This window comes from Clupea harengus, chromosome 5 (assembly GCF_900700415.2).
Source record: "Clupea harengus chromosome 5, Ch_v2.0.2, whole genome shotgun sequence".
NCBI lineage: Eukaryota > Metazoa > Chordata > Actinopteri > Clupeiformes > Clupeidae > Clupea > Clupea harengus.
The window spans coordinates 21,091,732-21,119,482 of NC_045156.1; the positions used below are offsets into that span (position 1 = coordinate 21,091,732).

At 40.8% G+C, this 27,751-nt stretch overlaps 3 protein-coding genes across 5 annotated transcripts; 1 reads left to right on the forward strand and 2 right to left on the reverse strand.

Annotated features, from left to right (window-relative positions):
• The first annotated feature begins 5,611 nt into the window (after positions 1–5,611).
• On the forward strand, positions 5,612–18,631 carry si:ch73-267c23.10 (serine incorporator 1). 3 transcript variants are annotated; one of them, XM_031568052.2, is made up of 13 exons: positions 5,612–5,795; positions 6,195–6,344; positions 7,828–8,166; positions 8,660–10,680; positions 11,785–11,946; positions 12,202–12,395; positions 12,553–12,632; positions 12,915–13,052; positions 14,907–15,076; positions 15,535–15,625; positions 15,915–16,122; positions 16,327–16,560; positions 17,243–18,631. In XM_031568052.2, exons 4-13 carry the CDS (start codon positions 10,642–10,644, stop codon positions 17,379–17,381), a joined length of 1,455 nt encoding a protein of 484 aa, XP_031423912.1. In that variant the 5' UTR covers positions 5,612–5,795; positions 6,195–6,344; positions 7,828–8,166; positions 8,660–10,641; the 3' UTR covers positions 17,382–18,631. The 3 variants fall into 3 exon arrangements, with proteins under 3 accessions (XP_031423912.1, XP_012680309.2, XP_031423913.1); XM_012824855.3 differs by lacking the exon at positions 5,612–5,795 and having other exon boundaries at positions 5,824–6,344; XM_031568053.1 differs by lacking the exons at positions 5,612–5,795; positions 6,195–6,344; positions 7,828–8,166; positions 8,660–10,680 and adding an exon at positions 10,965–10,981.
• A 2,901-nt stretch (positions 18,632–21,532) lies between these two features.
• Positions 21,533–22,804, reverse strand: tp53rk (TP53 regulating kinase). Its single transcript, XM_012824850.3, has 2 exons — positions 22,500–22,804; positions 21,533–22,126 (listed from the first exon to the last, which is right to left on the reverse strand). Exons 1-2 carry the CDS (start codon positions 22,720–22,722, stop codon positions 21,642–21,644), a joined length of 708 nt encoding a protein of 235 aa, XP_012680304.2. The 5' UTR covers positions 22,723–22,804; the 3' UTR covers positions 21,533–21,641.
• A 1,287-nt stretch (positions 22,805–24,091) lies between these two features.
• Positions 24,092–25,994, reverse strand: lsm3 (LSM3 homolog, U6 small nuclear RNA and mRNA degradation associated). Its single transcript, XM_012824852.3, has 4 exons — positions 25,907–25,994; positions 25,288–25,398; positions 25,109–25,204; positions 24,092–24,447 (listed from the first exon to the last, which is right to left on the reverse strand). The coding sequence occupies exons 1-4, from the start codon at positions 25,946–25,948 to the stop codon at positions 24,367–24,369; spliced, it is 330 nt and encodes a 109-aa protein (XP_012680306.1). The 5' UTR covers positions 25,949–25,994; the 3' UTR covers positions 24,092–24,366.
• Between the last annotated feature and the right edge of the window lie 1,757 nt (positions 25,995–27,751).

Sequence of the window (27,751 nt, forward strand, 5' to 3'; positions counted from 1 at the left end):
AGAAGGTGAATTTCCCCCCTTCTCTCCGTGACGCACTGGAGAGGAGTTTGGGTCCGGGCTCCCCCACGACAGTGGTTGAATGGTTGGAGCTAATTGAACCAATTGAGCCCAATGGGCTGCCCTATTTAAAGGGTGCCTCAGTCCATCTAGGGGAGAGATGAGAGACAGGCATGAGAGGCTGTGAAAGGCGTTTGAGCAAAAAACACTTACCTGCTGTGAGGTGAAGTGTGTATCTAGACGTGTGGATACAGTTTTTGTTACTAGTTTATGAGCCTAGTTTCTATGCCTAGTTTCTGCCTAAAATGGGACAAGCAGGTGCCTAGTTTGCCTAGTTGCTGGATTACTTTGAGTACTGTTTGTATTGATTTATGTTTGTTTATTTTGTGGACACATGTTTTGCACTGTGTTTTTCCCCACTTCACCACCAAGTCCAGTCGCCACATCCCAAAAACGTGGGGGTGACCGCCTCGGTCCCTCACAGGGCACCCTCACTATCTGAAGGTACGGACAAGTAGCGCTGGGTAGCTGCAGCTCTTCCGGGTGCAGAGACGTACAGGTGATCCCTCCACCTGAGCACTTGCACTGCTGGGCACAGAAGGACTGGAAGCTTTGGCCCTCGTGGTAATGCACACAATTCAGCTCACAGCCCAGCGAGTTCTGAGCTGTGAGAGGCATGGCAGTGAGCATGTTTGAACTTGAGCAAAAAGTGACTGATGTTTTTCCATAAGATTTCCCAGCAATGTGTGCTCTAATGCAGTGGTACCCAAAGTGTGGGGCCGGCCCCCTAGATTTACAGCCAAATTATTTGGAAAAACGAAACAAGATGACCTACCTTTTCCAGGCTGTTCAATAACTAACCCTGTTTGTCAAGTCATGCCAGATTCGCAGTTACGGGAATCTAAAATGTGATGAAACTAAAGATGAAACTGAAATTAAAAATTATTTTCTCAAAGAAACCACTTGTGTCTACAATGTGAAAAGCAGAGTTAGTTCTCTGTATGTACGAGAGCCAGTACTCACTGATACATTCTCCAGGCCCCCGGGGTAGCTAGCACTACAGTCACACTGCAAGCCCCTTGAGGCTGTCACACACATGGTGCTCCGAACGTGGTTCACCCTTCTGCCTGGCACACACCTGGCAGCACTGGCACCTGCCCCACAGCTGGGGCACACCTGGTGGGCAGCATGGTGCTGGCGAGGGGCAGTGATATGGACCTTCACACTGCTGACGAGTATCTGGCACAAGTGATAGAGAAGGAATCACTTGTCATTTACAATACCTGCATGATACATTTGTGGTAGAGCTTGCATATATATTTCATAAAAAAATGCCTGTATATGCATGTCCTTCAACATGCAAGGTATAAGGTATATTTTTTCTGAGTTACTGTATAAGAATGGGGCCATAATTATGTGTGTTTTACTGTCAAAGTTTTACTATCATATGTACTACATAAAAATGAACATTTTGAACTTTTTTCCATATGGGGATGGCTGAAATAACAGGGATTTCCACCACAGGGAGGACAGAAAACAGGCAAGCTTTTGAGCACGTTCAGGATCAGGGCAGCAGTGAGTGTGTGAGGGTTTCTTAGGTGGAGAAAAGCTGTTTTGGTTACCCTGTTTATGTCAGAAGTTCAGAGTCTAAAATGACACCCAGACTTGTTACATAATTTTTTCTGCTGTTTACAGAGCGTGCTGTGACCTAGCCTGGTAGAAATAGCATCTATTTTGGCTTTGGGGCCAACTAAAAGTGTTAGAATGCTATTCGAGCCATGGTGTGCTTTAAACACAGGCTAACGTTAACTTCACTTTCACTTAAAACCCGCCTATAACATGCCCTCACCCATTTCACAAGCGAGTGGGAAACTCAAGAGATAGCTTGACATAAAGACTTGATGCCAGGCATCTATGACTTACAACAGAATAAGTTAAGAAAAGCACTATAAAGGAAACCAAAGTGACTGTTTCTGATCTTCGTTTTGTGGAATGTACAGTTAACACTTTAATAAAGCATACCCTGCATAAGGTAAACAGACTCCTTTTTTCCTTAAAACGGTCATGTCAAACAGGCCTGAGTTGGTCTCCTTTGAGGACAGGACAAGGACATGACCTCAGTAAGTAGAGTCCAGAGAGCTCTATACACCACGGACATTGACACTGTAGAGAGAAACGCAAATGGTCTTTATTTTCGCACTTGAGGCCCCAGGCCATTTGCCCACTAAGGCGACAGTGGCAAAGTAAAACTCTCTTTTAACAGAAAGCTCAAAAGGAGGGACCTATTTGCTTGGGGCCGACTGGGTAGACAGATAGAAAAAGAGGGGCAGAAGACCCTAGATCATATGGGGAAAATCTCGCCGCCACCACGTCCTTGTTATATGTATTCCCATAAGCTTTTGCAAGAACATTGAAATAATCAAGCTTAGCTATTAGTCTTCCCAAAATGTTTCAAATGTGTTAGTTGTTCTTAGAAACTGTTGTATTTGTATCCACTTATGACTGTAATATTGAATAATGTGTGTATTGCTGGTGCTGGAACTTGGACATCTAAACAGATAGGAGTAACAGTTAAAATGGAAGACTGCTACGAGGCAGAGGGGCCTTTTCTGGGAAACCACGAGACAGAGTCTGTAAGCGTCCTCTGCAGGTGTTTCTGAAAGGCCACGGAGAGGACACGAGACACCAAACTTCCCGAAAAGCTGCGAAACACGTCTCGATACCTGAAAAAGGCGAGACACCTGTTATCACAGGGAACTGTGCAACATGCAAACTGTTAAAAATAGAGCGAGTCTCGATGTGGTACATTCGGATTGGGTAAACAAGGGCAGGGGTACAAGGACGAAGAGATGTGGTTAAGATCTATAAAAGGAGTTTGGGAAGCTTTGTCCTCAGTTAGTCTGCCTGATCGCTCTTGCCTTAAGCTTAGAGTTTTTGAGATGCTCCATGGACCAGCTCAGCAGCAGTTAAATACTCTGAAATAAACTGTTCAGTATCTTCACACCTGTTTGCCTTAGCTCTTAGAATTTTCCACGACAAAACCAATAGAATTTGGGAGGTGGGATGAGTCTTATGCTATGCTTTAACATGTGCCATGCTTTATTCCCACCATGAGTATGTCAGGTATTGATAATACTAAACATCTCCTTTATACTAATTCAAATATATATACTAATTTATACTAGATCTCATCTCTAGGGGAAGTGACTTTGCAATATATTAATCTTATTAATCTCAAATTATATTCACAATGACACTGTTGTATTATCAAATCATCCTGTGTATGCCTGTGCTCAAAATATGTCTGCTTATCAAGATACATAACACCATACAAACACCAAATCTATAGCACACAATTCAGGTAGACTTCATTTGAGTTAGTTGGTCAAGTTGTGTCTGTTTTACATAGGGGCACAAATTAATTTTGCCAACAGAAAGAGAAATGCTGTGTTGGTTTAACACATTTCATTCAAGTGCAACCAATGTCCACATCACAATTAAGTTAACTAAAATACAAAAAAGTTATTGAACAACTCATTGAAAACAATGATTTGTCTTTCCTAACAGTCACAGATTATTCATGCAGATATTGCATGCAGTTTTTTCCTGACCATAGGTTACTGAGCTGTTTTTTCCACTGTGGTCACCTTCATGCAACTCTGCAAGGTTGAGAACACCATTTCCCCCTCAAAAAACACTGATTTTGTCATTGTTGCTTCCTTCCTGAAGACACGGTATGAAAACATGTCGTTCGGAATGAAGCAGTGGCGTAGGTGAATACTTTGAAACATCACACTTCCGTTCACAGACATTTTGGGGAACAGGTGCTCAACCTTAAAAAAAAAGAAGGGCACTCCAAACACCAACAGTTAGTTAAGAAAAAATACATTTAACAACAGTACTTCTTCTATCTATTGTTTTAAGCAGGCCTACAGTGCCCTCTATAATTATTGGCACCCTTTAGTAAAAATTAGCAAAACAAGATGCGAAAAAAAATCTATTGTTTATCCTTGTGATCTTTCATTCAAAATATTCACAAAAATCTAACCTTTAATTGAAGTAACATAAATGAAAGAAACATTACATTCCTATCATGGAACAAATATTTTTCTCAAAAATATGTGTGCCACAATTATTGGCACCCCTTCATTTAATGTTTTGTGCAGCCTCCCTTTGCCAAGATAACAGCTCTGAGTTTTCTCCTATAATGCGTGATGAGGTTGGTGAACACATGGCATGGGATCTGAGACCATTCCTACATACAGTATCTCTCCAGATCCTTCAGATTCCGAGGTCGACACTTGTAGACTCTCCTCTTCAGCTCATCCCACAGATTCTCTATGGGGTTTAGGTCGGGGGACTGTGATGGCCATGGCAAAACCTTTATTCTGCGGTCGGTAAACCATTTTTGTGTAGATTTTGAGGTATGCTTCGGGTCATTGTCCTGGTGGATGGTCCAACCACGGCCCATTTTAAGCTTCCTGACTGTTTTCATTTAATATCTGCTGATATTTGATGGAGTCCATGATACCATGTATCCTAACAAGATGTCCAGGGCATTTGGAAGAAAAACAGCCCCACAACATCAAAGATCTGCCACCATACTTCACATAGGGTATGAGGTGCATTTCTCTATGGCTATCTTTCTGTCTAGGCCAAACCCACCTTTAATGTTTGTTGTTAAAAAACTCTATTTTGGTCTCATCTGACCATATAACCCGGTCCTATTGAAAGTCCCAGTAACATTTGGCAAACTGTAGGCGCTTTAGTTTGTTGTTGATTGACAGCAGAGGCTTTTTTCTTATGATTTCTTATGTCCATTTCCTGATTTGTGCAGCTCAACAACTTTTCGTCACACTTCTTCACTGTGTTCTTGGGTCTTTCCCATAGTGATAAATGACTAAGGGAATTTGGCTTGTGTCACCTCATATTTATAGCCCAGTGAAACAGGAAATCATGCTGCCACTTAAGAGTTCCTAATCAAACAGGTGAACTTAAAAATGTAAAACACAACTGGAAATATACTTCAGTTAGATTTTAATTATAAGATTTTCTAGGGGTGCCAATCATTTTAGCACACATGTTTTGGAGGAAAATATTTATTTAATGTCAAAAAAGAAAATGTCTTTCAATAATTTTACTTCAATGAAAAGGTAAGATTTTTGTGAATATTTTGAGTGAAAGACCAAGAGGATAAACAGCAAAGACATTTTTTCATAGCCTGTTTTGCTCATATTCACTAAGGGTGCCAATAATTCTGGAGGGCACTGTATGAGCAATAACTCAACACGCCTTTAATAATAAGCCATATTGAAGGTGCGGATCCTTGACATGTCACAGCATAGATGGCAGCATGGCTAATGCCTTATCAGCGCTCCTCAAGAAAGTGGTGACTGAATGTTTCTGAAATCCAAGCATGATTGCATAGATTATGCCATATTATCCATATTTAATTGTTATGTTCATAAATTGTCTGACAAAGGAACTGTGGCTTAGGTCGGCTACTCGGTTAATTGCAGGCTGCATCGAGATGTATTAATAGTGGTTTCATTTCATTGTTTCATTTCACAACAGAAATTGTCAGAAAATAAATTCCCTGCAAAAGGGGCACTGCTAATGTCCGAGGGCAAAGGGGCAGGTGCGTCAGCACCACCTGGGGGCCATCTACTGTATATACGTGCCTGGATAGTCACCACGAGGAGCAGCAGTTTCGTGATGGATTTTTATGACATTATATTGTCTCACTGTGATCTGTATCATGTACTTCCTCATAGACGTCACATTTTAGATGATAAGAGGTAACTGTTGGCGAAGGATTGCCACATGTCTGCTAATATGTTCTAACTGATACGTGTATGAATCAATCTGCTTGCTCCTGATTCTCCCTTCTCTCTCTTCCCTACCCTTCTAGCCGTCCTGCAGAATTGCTGAACCATTTTCCCGCTAGGCAATTTTTTCTCAGTTCATATTCGTATTTTCATCATTCGCTCTTCGTATTTCATTGTAACCACTTTGGAAATATGACAACGATAATAATGCATTGGTTTGATCGCTAAAACTTTTACAAGTCACAATGTCTTAAGATCGGCTAAGGGGGAGGGCTGAGCACCAGTCCACCCACCCAGTCTGCGATGCCGTTATTGTCACTCCTGGCGGTGTCGCGATGTCCCATGTCTTCGTTTATTTACTTTTGACAGAATTCGCTGAAAATGGATGCAAATCCGGCCTTTTCCTTGTCTTTTCTATACCGAAATGATCCAATTTACTCCCGGTGTGCCTCAGATTTGATGACTGCCTCCCTAACAGTCAACAATAACTTCATCAAAGAGCAGAAACAACTCATGAAGGTAGGTAGCCTAATAATGCATTTTCACTGGGACAAGTGTTCAGTGTAGTTTCTGAAGGGAGAAGACCCAATGCACCTCACATATCTTAATTCATTTTTGTTCTACTAATTCCTTGAGAGGCAGTTAAACATGGTGCTTTGAACATTTCATTAACATTTCATGTTTTTTTTTACTAGAAATGCTGCGAGGCATGTAGATTTTTGTTCTAGAGGAAATAGTTAGCTAGTTAGTCATTCAGTAATTTAACCGAAGTCCAGTCAGAAGGCATCACTGTGTGAACTGTGAGGACTTGGCATCTTGGCAGTTTTTGTTAATTTATATTCTTGTGTGGCTAGATGTATCCTTTCAGAAGACAGATAACTGTGACAGTAGTAACGTTTCATGCAGGTTTTCCCCTCTAAAATGTATAGATTTCACTGGTATATGGTAATGAGGCTGTATGGGTAAGCTGTATTTTAACTGTAAAGTTTGTGTAGAAAAAGTGTTGGTATGTGAAAATGCGCTTTTAAACATCGTGCAGAACGCATATGCACGCATATTCCAGTCCCTATAGAAATTAGTATTGGGAGAGTCACTTCTGTTTGGCAACCCAGTTGAAAGAATTCAGAAGCAGGCAGAGGCAATACACCATTGTATTCTAACAAAGGGTGGCGGGTGAATGGTCTTTCTGGGCTCTTGTTTTCTTCAGTGCAGCAAAGACCAGTCTGAATGCAGTTGGAATCAAAAGTTCATGACTGAGTTCTCATGACTGATATTCCTTTTGCTTGTTGCCTATTTCAAGTTCTGTGACATTAAAACATACACATGATCATATCCACAAGGGTTCCAAACTTGAGACCCCCTGGTGTTATTTGAATGAAGCTGCTCTCTGTAAAGGGCAGGCTAAGGTCATTTAACACTCAGCAGGGGTAATCTCCTTTACACTATAGTCTTGTTTTCCCTCCCCCATTTTCTTTAATTTCCCTGTCATGGTTTCTCTCTTCCTTTTTCTTTTGTGCTGCCCTTCTTTTCCTGTGCGTTCTAAATAGTTACACCAATAAAAAAATAAAAATAAAGGACAGGACAGGATGGTGTCATGCATGTACGTTCTGAAGAAATGAAGCCAAAATTGGTTGACCATATTGGCAATATTGGAGCCAGAGTCTGCGCAGTTAGTGTTCTATGGAGCCAGAGGGTGCATAGTAATCAGAAAATCGGCCAGGTCCGCCAAGAATGAACCATATCTGTTTAAATCCCCACCACTTTTAAATTCCCTCTGGTGGCTTCACTTCTGACTGAGCGTACACTGTCTGTTGCTTTTATAGTCATTGAGTTACTCTGATTTCCACTACATTTCTGCACATTTCTTCTCAGTCCTTTCCTGTTCTCCTTCTCTCAATCTCCAGCTCAGTCTTGTGTTCTTCTCCTTTCCTCCCACCTCTCCAATCCTCTTCTTTTTACGGTTCCCTGACATGTCTGTCCATTTCTGTTGGCTGCACCTAAGACCCTGAGGCAACTGGAACATGAGCGTGTCACACAGAAGCGACGGCTGGAGGAGGAACAGAAGCAGTTTGCGTTCGTTATGAGCAGGCGTCTGCGCCCGCGGAACATACAGGCATCAGCCAGCACCATCACATCAGCCAGCATCTCGGCCCGCCGCCCTGCCAGGTGTACCCGCTCTGCCCCGCCAGCCTTGTCCACACAGAGGCATGAAGCCAGGGGAAGGAGCTGGGAGCCAAGAGATGCTACACATGGGCAGTGTGAGATGATGACCCACTTATGCCACTTGACCAGGTCTCTTCACATGTGCTCAGAAGACAGCACCAAACCAATGGCAACTGATGTAAGTCTTGCATTGTATATCACCCATTGTGAAGTTATGAAGCTTTTGAAAGAAAGCTTGAAAGAATCGTACACAGCTATAACCTCAAAATCGTGCCCCCGAAGTTCTTCACAAGTGCACACTGCACTAAGCAGAAAGACACAGACATCACAGAAATGAAATGAAATGTTACTTACTGCCGTTTTTTTTTAATGAAAATTATTATGAATGACCACTAGGTGGCAATGTTCAATCTTGTTTGTGTACCACTACAGTACGATACATCCCATATTACCAGTGTGTGTGAGTGTCCTGGTCAGTGCAGAGTGACCGGAAGTGTAGAGTAGGAATGTACGGGTCAAGAGTGTCTGGTCAAACTGTAAAATCACTTCCAGTTTCTGTAATTTTCTTATTTGCACCATCTATAACAAATGCCAGTAGAAAAAAAATGATCGTCCTTCTGAATTCTAACTGTTCATAAATCTTTTCATCATCATTTTTTTTCCTCTCTTAGATTGTGAGAGGCGGTGGTGGCAGCTCAGAAGGAAAGAACCAACAAGAGAGCAAAAACCCAAGAGGACGAAATGCCAGAAGCTGTCCTCCATCCCTGCAGAGGAGGGCTGAACACACAGAGACAGTCTGCTTGGACATAAACCACCATGCCAAATAATGGGACTGGTCTTTTTTTTTCCTCGAGAGAATTGTTTGAGTGACATTGCAGATTCTCATTGGAAAAGTTCAACTTACTACACCAAAGCCACATGTGAACAGTGCACTGCAGGGGGTAGGACATCAATTCAGCAGGAGAGGAAGACCTATCGGCCAAGGATTTCAGGAATAGCTTAGTTTAATTAGCTTAGTATAACTCATTAGAAAAATGAGAGGTATTCAGCTGGTTGCAATCTGCAGCCTCACCACTAGAAGCCATTAACCTCACCACTAGATCCCACTAAATCCTACATGCTGTACCTTTAATTGGAAGGTCTTCTGTCTGGATCAATCTCTGCGTTTGTCTCCATCATAACAGTATTTAGCTGCTCCATGACTTAATTCAAAATTACTCTACTCAACTCAACTAGATATGTAGTGAACAGAACAAGCTAATTAAGGCAAGGTTTTACAGTGGTACCTTGCGATCGACTGATCACAGAGGACAGCTGTACTCCTCCAGCAGAACTGCTCTATCAGTAGACTAAGATAGAAAGTAATATAATGTAAGATAGATGGTTATCTTACTGTGCAAGACAACAGTGTCTTCATTTCATGTAAATACACCTGGTTTTAATAATACTTTGAATTGTACATTTTTTTGTATATGATTTTTTGGTGCCAAAAAGCTACTTACTGCCCATTAAATCAAAATCTGCCCTTGATCAATTTCTGATATCATAACACCTTTTAAAATCATAAACAAAAGGACTGACATCAATTTTTTTGTAAACTCATTATCTGTCTCTGTCTTCTGTGTATGCAAATAGTCTCAAGAACTCCTTTGAGCTCTGTGATCAGCAACTACAAGTTGAAACAGGTCTTGCTACAATAAACAATCAGGAGACCTCCCTATTTGACTGTTATCCCATTTGGTGCATTCACTGCACATTGCAGTTTGGGTAATGGACCAATGGTAGTGGCTAATCCTGGCAGCAATTAACTTTATAAAATCGTTATATACATTGGTAATTAGTATTGTTACGTGTCAGAGTGATTCCAGCCCTTTTTCCTTTCTTTTACTTTCAGAATAAAGATCTCCCTTGTCTAGTCACCACTCACTCACCTAGACTAACATAGCCGAATTGCCACTCTGAGTCATCAAGCTAATACTGTGACTCACAGAGGGAAGTACTCTACATGCACGCGCAACTCAGACAAGACATTTCAAAACGACTTGGTGAAATGTCAGTAAGCAAGTAAGTAAGTAAGTTAGTAATCCTAACAACAACAACAAGACTACCGTTAACTACAATCACGAACAGGTAGCAGGTCACCTGTTCTTATATAAGCGTAGGGTAGCTTGGCACCTTTGGTAACCCATAACGCGCCTTTGGCATCTTCCTCTTAACCGCTGAAGATAAAAGAAGCCGCAGAAAAATAAATCTATAAACCTCACTAGTGCAAATAGAATGATAGAATGAGTCTCGTGCTTCGTGTTGCCTTCTAATACATTTTAACAGTTAGACATTGCATTGAACATTCCTAACCTTTCAGTGTCCACACAGTCCCACACAAAGCTTGAACGTGGTGACATCACGATGTATGACGCACTTGGATAAATCTCTCTCGCCATACAGTAGCGTTGCGCATGGTTTAGTGGCGGTAGAAAGTGTAACTGAACTGTAAATGTAGAAATATGGGTAACATGTCGAGTGGAAGTAAATGAGCCATTAAGCGAAAGAGTGGGCGGCTAAATTCTGATGACAGCAGACCCAGAGAGACTCTGGTGGTGTCGAAGGAATAAAAACAGACTTTGACTTGTGCGCCCTAGAGTAAAGGTGGACGATGGGAGCCGTGCTGGGGGCCTTTTCTGTCGCAAATTGGGTAAGGGAAACAATTGCTTTTTGATCTGTTGTTTCTAAGAATAAAAGAGGTTCAATGAGTGTGCTGTCAGACAGTCTATAACAACAGCATATAATCTGTGCAACAGGTTATTAACATAGGCTAGATGTCGCTGTATAATCTATGTGGAAGTTACCTTAGACTTATTAAGGCTAATTACAGCCTCAGTTTCTATAACATCATGTAAAAATGCCAGATTTATACTACTGTAGTATTACTTTTGTTCAGGTATTAGCACCTCTACCTCCCAACTCCACGGAGAGCAGCTTTCTAAACCAAGACGGTAAACATATCAATTAATAGAAGTTTACAGAAAAATAATTTTCTCAGTCAGTAAATTAAATGGTTGTGACGTGCATATAAGAAATACAATTGCCTAGTATTTGTGGCAAAACCTTCACAGATGGTCGGTGTAACAAGGGGTTTCATAATTTAGAGGGTGTAACTCACTAGACTTTGAACCCAGTATATAGTGTGCTGGGGCTGAATCAAATGGGCCTAAAAGACGTTATAGCAGCATACCACTACGTTACCGTTTAAACAGTTTCGTGTGTGAGGAATCAAGCATGTTTTTCATTGTTATTAGCTTGACCCACTGCAGTGTGCGCCCGACGAGCTGTAGCTGTACCTGTGACGGATCTGACGATCTCGGATTTTATTGGTCCTCGTCAGGGTCAAGTCCCGAGAATGCTTAAACCGTCATTGTGTGTCTGACGAGGGGATTAAGTTGTTTACAACCTCTTACAGCTCACGCGTTGATGTGATGACTGTAAAAGACGTAGGTTAATTGAGTTATTGAAGAAAGACCCACTGCCCTAATTAGTTTCACAGCAGAAATTAAGGAGACTATTGTAGATCGTAAATCTTGATATTAACAATACAAATGACAAACCAGTATCGTTAGAATATCTCACATCAACCACTGTTGTATGGATGATTGACTGACAGAGATATATTTATCTTTTTTTTCTATTTCACGTTAAATTCTGGAACAAGTGCACAGGCTTCAAAGCACCACACACACACACTTGCACAGTGGGAAAAGGAAAGAGAGTGATCATTTCTGTTTTTGTGTTACTATTGCAGATTCCATGTTTGTGCAGTGGAGCAACGTGCCTGATGTGTAGATGTTGCCCACGCAGCAAGAACTCCATTGTGACACGCGTCATCTATGCCTTCATCCTGTTGCTAGGCACTATCATCGCCTGCATCATGCTGTCTCCGGGGGTGGACCAGCAGCTGAAGAAGGTAGGTCTGCTGAGGGACCTGTCCCTAAATTCTGCACAAGAGTTGTCAGGGGTTACAGCTGAAGTGCACTACATGTCTAAACATATCTTAGCAAGTTAAACGTAATAATAAACATGCAGGTAAATTACAAATGATGTCCTTGGTACATTTGCACAATCAGTACATTTGACATTTCAACAAAACACATTGAAGTTGGAGTCTGCAGCCACTCATCCTCTCAAGTTATGTAACCAATGGCTCCCTCTGTCCTCACAGATACCGGGCTTCTGTGAAGGGGGTGCGGGCTCTAACATCCCAGGAGTCCAAGGCAGCGTGAACTGTGAGATCTTTGTGGGCTACAAGGCGGTGTACCGGGTGTGCTTTGGCATGAGCATGTTCTTCCTGGCCTTCTCCCTCCTCATGATCAACGTAAAAAACAGCAAGGATCCCAGAGCAGTAGTTCACAACGGGTAAGGGTGACAGGACCTCACTGGGCTGTCGGTTTCTCACAGGTTTATTTGCATTTGTTTACATGACCTCAGTTTAACTAAGAAGGCTGGAGTGTAAAGTATAGTAGCTTTTCTTTTTTCCATTAACTTCCGGTATTCTATCTGGCCTCTTTTGCAGGTTCTGGTTTCTTAAGGTTGTTGCCATTGTGGCGGTAACTGCTGGTGCCTTCTACATTCCTGAGGGGCCTTTCACCCGCAGTATGTCCCATTTAAGTGATACATATGTTTACAATAGAAATAGAACAAGAATTAATGACAATTAGTCACAGGATGTGTTTTCATATTTCACCAATGCTACCAACTGCATGCACTGATGAAAAAAACAACAATTACCTGTTGCTCAACATGATAATTACGTGAACCTTCTTGTGTATTTTTAAGATTTTATACTCAAGCCATTACAGTATGTCGAAATTAAACGCCCTTGGTTGTACATGTATGTCTGTTTGATTATCTCTCCCACCATTTTGTTCCGTTTAGCATGGTTTACTGTAGGAGGGTTTGGAGCTTTCTGCTTCATCTTGATCCAGCTGGTCCTGCTTGTTGACTTCGCTCATTCCTGGAACGAGTCCTGGGTGGACAAAATGGAAAAGGAAAACGCCAAGGCCTGGTATGCGGGTAGGTGACAAACATGGTGGAAAATGGATTCATTACATTTAAAGCTGTTCTGGTTTTGTCATCAATAAAAGAGACAAGACGAACTTGGTAACACTGGCGTAGAGTTCTAGGCTGATATGCAGTGACCTTGACCTTCAGTCTTCCCATTCTGTCACACAAATAGAGAGATTAGGGGGGAGAGGGGGGGTAGAGGAAGAGGATATCAGAGAAATGGAAGTAAAATGTGAGCTTATGTGAAAGTGGTCACTGAGGAGGTAGGTGGAGTTTGAGGTGGGGTCTTTCTTTCAGACTCAAGTAATGGAAACATAATAATTATATATTTAGATACCACACTGTTCGAGTACATATTTATTCACTTTTTAATTTCACATTTTTAAACAAGGTCACAGAGTAACACAGGGACATGTAGTGTATATACTGTATGTATCATTGCAAGACTATGATACTATACATTTTATTCCTTTTTTTATTTGTCCATCTGTAACTTTGCTATGGGCTAAAAGGGTTTGCCAGGGGCATTGCTAGGAGTTGAGAACATCGGTGGCTCATTCCAGACCTTTAGGAGGGTCCGGGGCAAAAAATGTTAAATTGTCAATGGCACCATTTTCACGTTGAGCCTAAAGACAGCCCATGGCATGCAGGGCCCAAAGTCTGTCTGACTCACATAAACATTACCACATCCATTATACCACACTGCTTGTCTACAGGAAAACACTTTTATGCTAGGTCACACTGACATGGGCCATTGACATGGAGAAAATGATGCATTGATAATGGAGAAAGAATTGATGTGGTTTTTATAGACAGAAATAGCATTTCATGCTCAACATTATGCTGTTATACTTTAATATCAGAAAACTCAACGCTTGCTCTTGCTCTCTTTCACTGTCTCTCCCTCTTTCTCTCTCTCTCTTTCACTCTCTCCCTCTTTCTCTCTCTTGTGCTCCCACATAAATGTGCGTGTGCCATGTAGCCTGAAGTACATCTGCTGCTTGAATGACACACAGCGGACCCAAAGCATACTTGCATTTTTGATCGACAATATATTATTTTCGAGGGCTTTAATGTATGAATGGAATGACAGATGAATAGAACTTTCTTATTCTTATTTTTGTAAAATTGAGATCCAGGGCTATTGGTCAAACAACGCCCATGACCGGGTCTGTGGAAACCAAGTATCTTACTAGAGGAACCGGCGCTGCTCCTTTAACCTAATATCGAGATATATGTCAGGACGTTTGCCCTGGTGGATCATAAGGTACAGAGGGGAGGGAAAAGTCCTAGCGCTTTTTGTACTTTTTACTGCATAGTACAGATACAAGATGTAGTACATATACTAACCTACATACACCTCACCCAGAGATGTGGCCCCTGGCACACTCCCCAATAGATGTTTTATATATGGCCCCTGGCACACTCCCCAATAGATGTTTTATATATGGCCCCTGGCACACTCCCCAATAGATGTTTTATATATGGCCCCTGGCACACTCCCCAATAGATGTTTTATATATGGCCCCTGGCACACTGCCCAATAGATGTTTTATATATGGCCCACCTTGCATGTTGAAGGGCATTATGCCATGTGCATGCAAGCTCTTAAGCACGTATAGTACATGAAAAGTGTGAATCCTGTATGTTTTTACATAGCTTTTCCATATGGGTCTCCTCTATAGAAAAGCCATTCTATGTTTGTCAGCCTAGCCTGAAGCAAGGTCATACCTGCAACAAAAGTTTAGAATGATATAGTGAGGTGTGTGTTTTGCTTCCTTCATACAGGAACACATCACTGTTTATTCATATTCTATGTTGACTTGAGTCAAAATATAATTGGTGTTCCATCTGAACTTCCAGCCCTGGTGTCTGTGACTGCACTCAACTACGTCCTGTCCGGTATTACCATCGTGCTGTTCTACGTGTTCTTCGCCCAGCCAGAGTCCTGTGCCCTCAACAAGTTCTTCATCAGCTTTAACATGCTGTTCTGCATCGTGGCCTCCATAGTGTCTGTGCTCCCCAAAGTGCAGGTGAGAGCGCTGGTTGGTCACGCTGGCATAAACACGGTGGTGACCAGGTGTTAGTGTTAACTCTGCACAGCTCTGTCTGAGTTTGAGTTGAAGAAAAACAGATGTTGTGCAGGCAAAGATCATGACACTAGGTTGTTTCCAAACCAGTGGTTCAGAACTTTATAAACTACATAATATCTAGTGAGCCAGAAATTAGTTGGAGAGGGGCCATGTATACCAAAACAGATTTTCGACCCAAACCTTCATGTTTTGTTTTCTTGGTTCTTGATGTTCTCTTGATTTAATGTTTTTTCTTCCTTTGATTTTCTTTAGCTCTTACGTAATATCATTTGGACTTAAAAAAAAAAAATACAGAAAGTCAGCTTACAACAAAATGGATAGTTTTTGGTTCAGAAAAAAAAATGTCAGTACTATTAGATATGGAGCAACTGTGTTTTCATATTTGTCCGTTTCGTCAGGAATCTCAGCCGAGATCTGGACTGCTGCAGTCCTCCATCATCACCCTCTACACCAATTACCTCACGTTGTCTGCCATGACCAATGAGCCAGGTGAGACATGGTAACTGTGTGGAGTTCAAGGGGTTCAAGGAAACAACAATATACAACCCTTGTTTCCGTCTGAGAAGTAATCCTCTTGCAAACACGGAGTGTTCTTGTGAAAGACCGGAAATCAACACCACACAAATGATCTTTTCCAGAGAATATGATGAAGACACCTTAGTCAGAACAGGCACATTTTTGCTTAATGCTTCATGGTTTGCCCCCGTATGAGGATGCCTCATCAACAGCTTTTGGCATGAGTCATCGTCAGCCTTCATCTCCCTCTCTGTGTGAGCAGACCGCACATGCAACCCCAACCTGCTGAGCATCATCCAGCAGATGGCCGCTCCAACCGTCGCCCCCCTGGAGATGGAGGTGGAGAATCAGACGTCAGTCATCATCCTCGGCACGGAGGAACCCATCCTCACCTCACCTTACCTGCAGTGGTGGGATGCCCAGAGCATTGTGGGCCTGGCCATCTTCGTCCTCTGCATCCTGTACTCAAGGTAGGTTAGGGTCAAAGGTCACCTGTTGTCACACATCTGATTGGCTGCTGAATGCCTAACAAAAGTGCTCCATCATATTAATTGAAGCCCATTATTGAGTTCAACTCTAAGATGCGTTTATGCGGTCTCACATGATATGGTGCTGCTGTGTTGCATGGATTTCAGTCACACACACTTTTTTCTTCATATATTTGATATTCCCAGTATCCGGTCGTCCAACAATAGCCAGGTGAACAAGCTGATCCTGGCCTCCAATGACTCCTCCATGATGGAAGAGAGCTCCACAGGGATCCCCGAGGATGCTGAGGTGGAGAGTGGTGGCCCCAAGCGTGTGGAGGACAACGAGAGAGAGACGGTCCAGTACAGCTACGCCTTCTTCCACTTCATGTTGTTCCTCGCATCCCTCTACATCATGATGACCCTCACCAACTGGTACAGGTGGGTTTACTCTTGTGGCAGGGAGAGAGAGATCTGGTACCACTGTGCCCCACCATCTTGTGACAGGGGAAAGCGAGGTCACATCGTAGGCGAGGGATTGTAGGAATGAGTTTAATGTACTGACGTTACGTTCTACTCTAACACTACAATTTTGGTCAATGAGTTTTAAGATAAGGATACCTTCTCATAAAAAGAAACATAATAGACTGGAAACATATTTTAGTTGGACTTTTATATTATTATTACTTTTAGGTAAAGTTTTCATGTCATGGCAAAAGGTGTAATGCATATCCTGAGACTAACCGGATTTTTATCAAATTTTTTGTGCACATTTAGAGCACCTTTGATAAAGAGTGGAAAAGCTTGAAATTTGTGTAAAAACTTGTAAGTCGAATAAGAAATGTATTCGCCCGAGGGGGGTGGATTAACTACCGATTCACATTGGGTAAAATGCGACTAAGGTTTGTTGAAATGGGTTTATTCACCCAAGATCGTATTTGTTGCGATTTTATAATGTATTTGCATTTGCAAAACACAGCTGATGGAATCACACACAGACTCACACTTCCTTTAGCCGTAGTTTCATTAATGCGCATAAAATGTTCTAATTAATTGCATTAATTGAAAAGTCCTCCTTGACACTAAACCTTTTCCTTCACTCTCTTGTTCCTCGGTTGAGCAGTCCTGATGCTGACTTCAACTCCATGACAAGCAAGTGGACAGCTGTGTGGGTGAAGATAACCTCGAGTTGGGTATGTTTGACTCTCTATGTCTGGACACTAGTTGCTCCGATGATCTTCACAAACCGAGACTTCAGCTAGGTGTTTATCCTAGCTGTTCAGGACTACGGGATGTCACTTACTGTCATATATATTAATATATAAGTAATTTGTTGGGATTTTGTTGCCAAATATGTATAAAGAATTTCTGTGTTGTTTTTTGTGAACTACTAGACCTAGTTGCTTTCATCTCAGTTATGTTATTTTTGTACTTTTGCACTAATGCACTCTAATTCAGACAAAATACTTAAATGTCTCATGATGTTCTGGGATAAAACGGAATCCTTAAGTTTTAAATTCCAAGCAAAGACCAAGCTATTAATGTTTTTTTTTTCCTTTACAAAATGTGACTGGAGAGAGGTCTCTTTCCTTTTGAGCTCTCATTGTACAAGCCAAATGGTTGGTATGTTTTTAGTAGAATTAGTAAGTCTTAGGACAGCTGCCAAAGAGCAGCTTTAACCTTGACTGAATCAACCCCTTGAAGCTGCTACATACTGGTAGTGTTGGTCCCATTCCATTCACAGCACTATATCCTCACACACTCACTACTTGCATCTGTATGTGCACTTACTCTGAAGACAGTATTGATTGAGTATCTATTGAAATCATATTTTTTTATTTAAAAGACCTATGTATATTATACTCCATGGACATTTACTTTTGAATGTTTAATGCTTTCAAATGCATTTCAATTTGAATGCAGTGTATACTCACGTTGCTGTCGTACTTAAGCCCGTGTAGTTTGACACTATGCCTTTTTTTGCCTTACCTTTGGACGTTTGAATATTTTATGTTGTGAATAACAGAGAGAAATATAAAAAATAAACTAGAGATAGCGTTCATTGTAGAAAACGTATTTTAGAACTTTAAGCTATTTGATAGTATATACTATACGCTTGCCAAAAATCTCTCCAACACTGAAACCATCTGCATCATTTTATCTTGATGATAGATAGATTTCTCAGTCACTTGTGCATATCATAACAGCAATTTGTCATTGTTTTAAACCATTTGCAAATGCTTTTTACACTAAAATAGGTAGCAAGCAAGTGTTAGCAGGCTTCATTGTTTTATTTTGTTGAGATATTACAAATGATCACTGTATCAAATGAATGAATCATTCCACTGTGCCAGGCTTAATTGCTTAGTAAAAGATACAAGCAGGGCAGTCCTGAAGAGTTCTCATTTATATCAAATCGATATAAAATATGATTTTTGAATGTGTAAAAAAGAAATGATCCATTTCACTTTTACCTCAAAATGGTGGGAAATAAATCATAAGGTAAATCAAATGGTATGTTTATGTCTCAGTTTGTGTTAAAACAGAAAAAGGATTCTCCACCTGCACATTTCATTCATCACCCTAATTGTTCACACGAATCCTACATTATATCACGTATTGACACTATATGAAGTATTATATGTAGTGATATGTAGTGTAGTGTACCTTTCAATGCGTTCATATGGACATATTATTGTAAATTAACATAATAAAGCCAAATGGATTGCAACTGTAGCAGTCATCGCCACTAACCATCACAGACTGCGGAGCAGAATTATCAAAATGTTGCTACCACTTCACTTAACATAGAGCAGAGATAGCTCTGTGGGGTGAAGGTATTATTCCCTGAAGTGAAGTGAGGACTGAGGAAGTTGTGCTTCGTTAAGCTTTTTGTTTTTCCTCAGGTCCCTGCAGAGCCACATCTAATTTTCACGGTGTAGCATATTTGGTCATTTCATAGGTGATGTTGACTCGCTTGTCATAGTATGTGCATGATCTGTGTGGGAGCATTGGCCAATTTACGTCCAATCAAAAAGACAATCCATACAGTTTGATTGGCTATTGTATTTCTGTAAACATGGGCTGGACAAAAAATAAGAAACTAGAAAATGTCTAAATAGGTGTACGTTGAAAATGTGTAGGTGGTTCCATATCAATACTTAGAGTTTGAGTCCAAAATTCTGAAACTTTGAAATGTGTGTAACTGGGAAGTAACAATATTTGTCAGACAGTCCAATTCAGAGAGGAGTGAGCTTAACATCTTAATATAATTAAGTTTATGATCTGTAGGGCCACATATGTACATACTCTTCTGAAGAGGGTTGGGGTTATCCAGTGTCTGCAAATACCCTAATCTGGATTCACACATAGTAGTTATCCCTCACCCTTTAACATGGGCAGCTTCTGGTATGGCAGAGTAACATAAACAGTAATGTCTGATTAGAGATCTGGCCAATGTGTTAGGACCCCTAACACAAGGACTTTACAACATCTTGCCCTGTGTATGACTGAATCATTACTCCACTCCAGATGTTATTCCAGTGTCATGTTTGCGCCTCTCCTCTGACTCCACCTAGGGCGCTGTGCTGCACCTGGCACATGTACACAGCTCCTAGGTCCTGAGGGGTGGGCATCAGTCTGAGGAAGGCCCACTGGGAGAACAGCCCGCTGGGGCTCAGGCTGGGTGGAGAGTTGAAAAGAATGGGCTCCTCGTCTCTAAACCAGGAGACAGAGTGTGTCTGAGTCTTCCACGCAGAGGCTTACAGTCCATTCCTGACCCCCCTGGGGGTCACACTTGATGAACTCCACAGTTATGGGAGTGTCTTCACACAAATATCATGATTTGTATGTCATTGAGAGGTAGGAGAATATAAGTGCATACACCCAGGTCTATAAAATTTCTAGAGAAAAAATTATATAAAATAGTTTCGGATGGTCACAGAAGGTGTACTGCACAGTACAGCCAATTGTACTGGTAGTGTATATGTCTGCGTTAAGTTTTGGCATTATACCAAATATATATCTCGTCTGCTAAATGACTAAATGTAAATGTAAATATATCTGCACTCGATAAGATATGTCAGGTGTTCAGCTAATCAAGAGTGCCACAGACTAATTCAGTCAGGTATGTGGAGCAAAGAAAGACAAAGGATGCAGAGCAGGGGGGAGCAGCAGGAGAGCTGTGAACGTTTGGCCTAAGTCATGGTAGTCTTACCTTTCAGGTTAACACCATAGGTGAGGTCTCGGTAACCTTGGCTGGGTCTCCACACGGCAGCACAGCATCAGCCGCTAGACCAACACTGAGATCTGAGGCATGCAGGAGATTTTCAGCAAAGATGGCTGTGCTGCAGGCAGGAGAGAGTTGATGGGAAGTGGGACTTAACTGTATATTAGCCAACATTGGTCTGGGTGGGGTTGCTAGGTTGAAGATGATAGACTCAACTGTGGCACCAGGAACCAAAGAGCTGTGTGACTGTTAATCCTCAGTCTGACATGTACCCGTACCTGTACCGCCTCCATCATCATTGGCAGTTGGGCAGGGGGAAAGCAGAGCAGAGTTGAGAGTGTTTGATTAGGTTCTCCGTATACGGTGGCTCGCTCTCCTGTGCCTCCGCAGGTAAAGCATGTTTCCCAAGACCATTGGAGAGCACCCTCTACCCCTGCACGTCTACGTGCTTGGACTTAATTCTGCGGATTGTGCATCTGATATCTGATTCTATAGAGGTCAGGTTCATTAAAACAAACTTGGTAACTCTGTGACCACCCGTTTAAGGATAATGCGGCATTAAAGAGAAAATCTGGGACTTTAATGCACTTAGGCCCGTTTCACACTGGCTGTGTTGCATGTGCGTCACCCGTTTTTTTTTCATTGATTTTTGAGATGCGTGTCCCACGTTGGCAGAGTGCAAGCTCCAACCTGTAAACATGGGTGTTGAAATGAAAATCAACAGGTAACGCAGCCACAACACAACAGCCAGTGTGCCTTAGGCCCTAGGGTCACCAAATAGCATGTTGTTAGACCATCAGTCATTACATTACATTTAATCATTTAGCAGATGCTTTTATCCAAAGCGACGTGCAAGGGAGACATTTTAGCAGTCATCTATAGAGCTTCTCAGCACAACCTGTGGACTCACTGGTAGTTTATGACAGCTTCATTGGATTAGTTGATTCAGTTGGATTACATGCTGTACAGGAGCCTGACAGCATACGTATGTCTTACACATAGAAAAAGGATTCAGTCTAGAAGCATTTAGGTTGGTCTCCCACAGATGTTGCCCTTGTCTGTGACTTGCAGTATCATCACATGGAACAGTTAGCCTACCTTTTGTTCATTGTTTGGTTTGATTTTTTGTCAAGCCTTTATGTCCAGTGGAATATGCATGGTGCTTTTCAACAGAAACTAAAGAGGAATTGCATAAGTGCTTTATTTATATCAAAATAACTTTATGGCAAAATTGACACAGGTTAACTGGTGGTTCAAGCCAAAGGAGTTTCTTTCACAGTCCAACAGGATCAACTTAGCCAACCATAGACCGCTTCCTCCCTCTGAGGCGCACCTCATCCAGTTTTTTGATGACAGCGGGGGCCTTTTTGGAAGCATGAGTGTAGCTTTTCAGGAGCCTTTGAAAAAGCTGTTCAGTGTTGGGGTGCGTGCTTAAGAAAGCCTTTTCCAGCACATACAAGTCCACTCCTTTATCCTCTGGCAAAGCTGAGGTGAAGCTCAGCCCGAAATCAATCAGGACCAGGTCAGGTTTGGCGTCTTCCGACCCTTGTCGTAGCAGCATGTTAGACGTGGTTAGGTCACCATGAACAACGTCCTCGTCGTGCATTTTAGCAAGGATCTTGCCCATTTCCTCGGCTAAGGAGCTCAGGCACACTGGGTCCTGACCTGACTCTTGGCTGGAGGCTATGTGGTCCCTTACGGTGATGGAACCTACAAGGTCTTCCAAGAAGATGCAGTGGGAGGTGTAGTCCACAAAGTAAACAACCGGGGTGCTGATACCTGGACAGTGTAAGATACTGGTTATCACTGAGTCACGTGGAACTCAAATTAGAGATGTGTTTGTAAACATTTTAGAGTACAATACAACTACAACTGACTAAAACTCCATATTCACACTCCTCATTGACAAATCACATCTTTTTGTTGGAAAATGTCTCACTTTAAGGCCTGATACAGTTCTTAATCTGATCATTATCACTTCTCAAACACACAATTTCAGATTGATCAGCCTGGTATTTAGCCTGGTACCTTAAGTCTCTTAACTCCTAACAAATACCATTAACAAATACCACTAAGGATTTAACAAACGTGTCCATGTTCTCCAAACAGAATAGGAAACATAAGCAAGCTAGCTATGAAAGCTAACTCTTACCTGCTTTTCTGCAGCGTAGGATCGACCGTACCTCCTGAACTGTTCTACGGTGCGTGAGCTTTTCATCTAAGACTGCATGGCGATAGAGCTTCGGGAATCGTTCTTTAATGATAGTAGGCTTACCCAAAAATATACCACGATAAACCCTGGCTTCAGCGCCTTGTTTAATCAAACTGCACTTGTTAAGGTATGGCATTTTAGCTCTGTTGCTATCTAACGCCATGTTTTGCAAACTACAACCAGATCTCGTTTACTACAACTTCACGTTCACCCAAAGTCTTTCGTTCTTGTGCCGCCACTCAGTGCTGTGGAGTGGAAGTGCAGGTTTTTAATTCTAGCGTCATTTTGCATTGAATCCTGTTTCAATTAGTAGGATAATTGTATGTGAATAGGTGATAGGCGTCAATTCAATACAGACACACCTACATAAAAAAAATAAAAAAATGATCTCTGCATCTGTGTTTATTTCTGACAGCTTGGTTTGTGAAGCTGTGGCATCTTCACATCTCTTTCATGTTTTTGTGCACTGTAATATGTGTTTCCTATTACCTCAAGTAAACTGAGTGGAAGTACTCTGTTGAACTCCGAAAAATATTATCAGAATTCAGTCTGACATCTATTAAACTTGACAGAATAAAGATTAAAAGAAAATTTTAAATAGAAACAAGAACTAAAATGCACTGAACCCAAGGACAGGTACCTTCTAGTACTCTATCCTGCTATCAGCACCTGAACCAGAAGTGGATGCAATCTATTACTTCCATTCAGAATAAGTTTAATTTCCTACAAACAACTTGGTCATTATTAAATGCAATTGTCCTGAGTCGGTTTTACAGATCCCACATATGTGCATATCAGGTCAGAGCAGTATAAGCAATAACTATGGAATACATATTAAAAGGAAACACGATGAGCTACGTTCATGCTCCAATGAACCAACAATAAACGTAAGATACCTCACTCCTGCATTCAGTACATGATGACTTTAAAGACCTTTCTTAGTTTGCTTTTCACAAGTCTGTCAGTGCTGTACCATTATTACCAGCTCTGATTGACAGCTACATTTCAAACCTTGTTCTCCATCTCCATAACATATCCTTTATCAACTAGAGAAGAAAAATGTGACTTCAAGTCTGTAAACATCATGATGGAACCGTATATTGATGTTTTCCTGTTCTAATTGGTTGTTTACATAGGAATTCTTGTGTGAGCATAGAAATGCTCATATGGGGACTGATGGAACCGAATATTGCTATTTTCCTGTTGTGTCAGACATGAAGTACATCATTTTGCATCATCTGACTCTGTAACCCACACCCCTGGATGTGTACTCTGTCTTTGTCTCACTGAGCCATTACCATCTGAACCCCTGATAGCCTCTTTTTTTGCCATAGCATCCCCAGTGAGCTAGATTTTCTGGTCACCGATCTTTGTAAATGGTCTTAAAGGACATCATATATTTCAGAAATTCTTAGAACATACTGCATGCTGAAAAGATGGTTTCAAGTACAAAGAACTAGCATGGTTGAAGGCGAACCAGTGAGAGACTTTAAAGAAAGAAACATGTCATCATACAGAAAAGATACATCCAACACCTTTTGCCCCTGTTTATTGCATTTCGCAAATGAAATCAGACTATTTAGGATGGATGCAGAATAAACAACCTAAAATATAGCAACAATGTACAATCCCAACGTAAAAGCAAGTAAAAGAGCAATAAATGGCGATCCAGACAAAAATAACTTTCATTCATGATTCAAATAAACCATGCGTTTCAAACATAACAAAAATGTAGCAAATGAAGTTCTTAGTTTCCGAATGTAGAAAGGAAATGTCCATCCATCAAGGCGGTGGAGCTTCCATATTCTTATCCCACTCTGAGGGGCGGAGCAACGAGGACCACGCCATCGCCACGCACAAACAGCATCGGAATGTTCCTTTTTGTGGACTGAGGGGGAAAAAGCAGGTGTTTTTTAATAACTTGTCTGACAAATGCAGTACAGATGAGCTTTTTCTATCTAGAGAAATAGTCTCCAACTAAAGATGGTCGTTAGCAATCCTGGCAACTGCACATCAAGCCACAGTGCAACAGTGTCTCCTATGCATAGTTTGAGGACGTAGTCACCCTTCCACCTAGTAACGGTGTTCCTTCATCCAAGCTAAAATGTTCTGAAGGCACTTGACTTGCAGGACCAGACAGCGCGTTAGAACCTAACATCAAGCGCACACATATGGGGATAATTTGTTAAAATTTCAGGCAAGTGTGGCCTTCGAAATTCCTTTATAGTTGTTGGCTGGCTCCTCAAAAATATAAGTACACTGATGCAATTATGATGTAAAGACTACTGGTGGTGGGTCAACTGAACACCTGACCCGGGCAAAACAGGATTGTTCTGTCCCTTTTATCAAAGGAATTAGACAAAATTACAACCAGTCATTTTAACCTATGAACATTTTTATGAAAAAAAAAACAAAGACACGTAAGCCTCTTTTTAAATGTCAGTGTCAACTAGCTTCCACTTGTGAGATCAGTGGATACAAGTTGAAACGATTAAATCACTAATTTATTTGTCTATGCACGTCATGTTGCTGTAAATAGTTTACGTTACCTTGTAAATTTCTTCATACGTCTCCTCGTCAATCTCCACTGTTGTTACCGTCTCTTCCACATCCCCGAGGATCATATTCAAATGCTGGTCATAAGCCTACGTATACACCAAATAGTATTATCTCTGAGAGTAAATAACAATGTGAACAATACAAGTAAGACAGAACGAATAAGACTCACATGTAATCTCCCCCGCAGTTCGCGGTCATTCCGCATCTTCACGTAGATCCTCTCATCCAAACTAAGTCGGATAAGGTCAAGGGGTTCTTCGACTGTGTTTGTCGTTTGTTGCTACAATGTAGGCACATAGTATTAACGTTAGTCTACATACACGTCCAAACAACTTAAATTGAACTCAATTGTAGTTAGCTTCAGGTTGACGGTGAGGTTGCACCTAACTGGACAATATGTTTTTAGCAGGCAGCTAACGTTACTAGATCGTTTTTACAGCTTGAGGTAGATGTGACTGATTTAACCTGAATTCAGAAAGCAGATGTAACTAATTTCTCGTTTTGTATTCATCACTTTTTTAATATTGGTCATTTACTTATGTTGGCAGGGGAAGCCACCTAAATGAGGGGAACAGTGAAATATATTAAGGGTTGAGTAAATTCAACGTTATCCATTATGCTAGCTTGCTAAGTGTTAATCTTGCAAGCGAGGTGTAGTAGCTCACTGCAAAAGGTCTGTAGTTGTCCTGAGTGTTGTTACATATGTTCTGAAACACCAAATTCAGTCACTGTACGAGTTAAACGATATGTTAGACATAACAATGAAACTACATCGCAAAGACACAAACCTGCTCAACTTCGTCCGCCATGCTTGCCTGCTTACCCAGCATGCAATTCGAATATTCGCGCTGTCACTGTAATCTCGCGACACCAATGCAAACTCTCATCGTCATGTTTTATATATCTTCAGGTAAATCGTATATCCATCATTTGGACAACCTCATGACACAACCTGAAGGCAGAATTAAACTAAAATACCATGTTGTGTCTAAAATTTATTTTTCATATGACATGGACATACTCTGTTAAACACAGCTGTTTTATCTTTTTGGAGGGAGGCATACGTTCTGATATACATTTCTTGGTAAAGGCTATGTCTTAGTCTATATGTTATTCACAGAGGAAAGTGGCATCAGTGTCATTCTGCTGACCAACCTGTAGGGTCAGCTAGGCATTTATTTATATTGACATGTGGTCCAAAGCATTTTCGTATATCTCAAAAGCAGCATCAGACCTAAAGACAAAACACCTTTTTTAAATAATATGTGTTCTAAATGACAAGTAGATAATAATTATCATAGAGGCAAAGTTTAACTGTAGTTAAATAACGGGACAACCTCACACCAAACTGAGGACAGACCTATAGGGTTGGTTATCGAGTGAAAGAGAATTCAATAGTTGAAGGAATGCAAACATGAGCACAGTACATTGGTTGTGAAATGTTGGACATGCTTTACTATGTATTGAAAGTTCCTAATTTCCATAGACAGTTTCCTCTCGGCAGACTAATAGACACCACTAAATCTGACATAAATGGTGTGAACATTTGTTTCCCTTCCCGCTGAAATAAGGCTGAAAAATACTTTATGCTTTTAAGTTCTTTGCTTCCCATAAATGGAACACTGTTCAAGTGGATTTGAAACTAACCTAAGTAAAACTAAGTAATTGTCTGTCAACCAATTTAAGAGCCTTTTAGATGCTAAGGATGTGCCTCAATGCTGTTGTTTTAAATGATTCTCTGATTTAATTTTTTTACTTTATTTTTTTATATAAATACTTAATTTCTGAGTTGTTTAATGTGTTTTGTTTATTTATTTTGTCTGTTTTGTTTTGTTATGGTTTGTTTATTTATTGGTCTTCTGTATTATGTAGCCTCAATCAGGGCATTGCTGCAAAAGAGCCCTGTGCTCAGTCAATTCTCCCTGAATAAATAATGATGATCATGATGATGATGCACCAAATTTTGCGGTGCAGCTATTGCTATGGTAACAGTGGAAATAAAAAGAACGTCAAGGTGAGGCGAAACATCAGTTATGCCGTTTCCAACAATGTGATTGGCTGTTTATAATACAAATCCACCATGTTTAGCGTTAAAGACACCCCTTCCCACACCCAATTCCCAACACATTTTCACGTCAGTGATTTGTCTCCTCCCTTACAACGTAGAGCATAAGGAGAAAAGCAGAAAAGAAAAGCCTGTTTCATTTTGGTGTGGTATGGCACAATTTCATTACCGTGACTACCTTTCATGGACAGCCCCTTATATTAGTTATTATACAGGCAAATACATCAATATAGAGGGAATAAATACATGAATGAATCAAAGAATAAATAAAGATTTTAAGGTGAAAATTGATAAATAAACAAATAAACAATTCTAGCAATAAAGAAAATAAATTAAATGAATCATTCTATAATACTTACCATTTATCATGTGCAATATAATGTTAATACTTGTTATTATTCATTTTTATTTTTTAATGATTGATTTATTTGTCCTTTTTTCATCTAATGAAATCATTTATTAATGCATTTATATACAGCGGGTAAAATAAGTATTGAACACGTCACCATTTTTCTCAGTAAATATATTTCCAAAGATGCTATTGATGCTATTGATTTTCAAATAAATT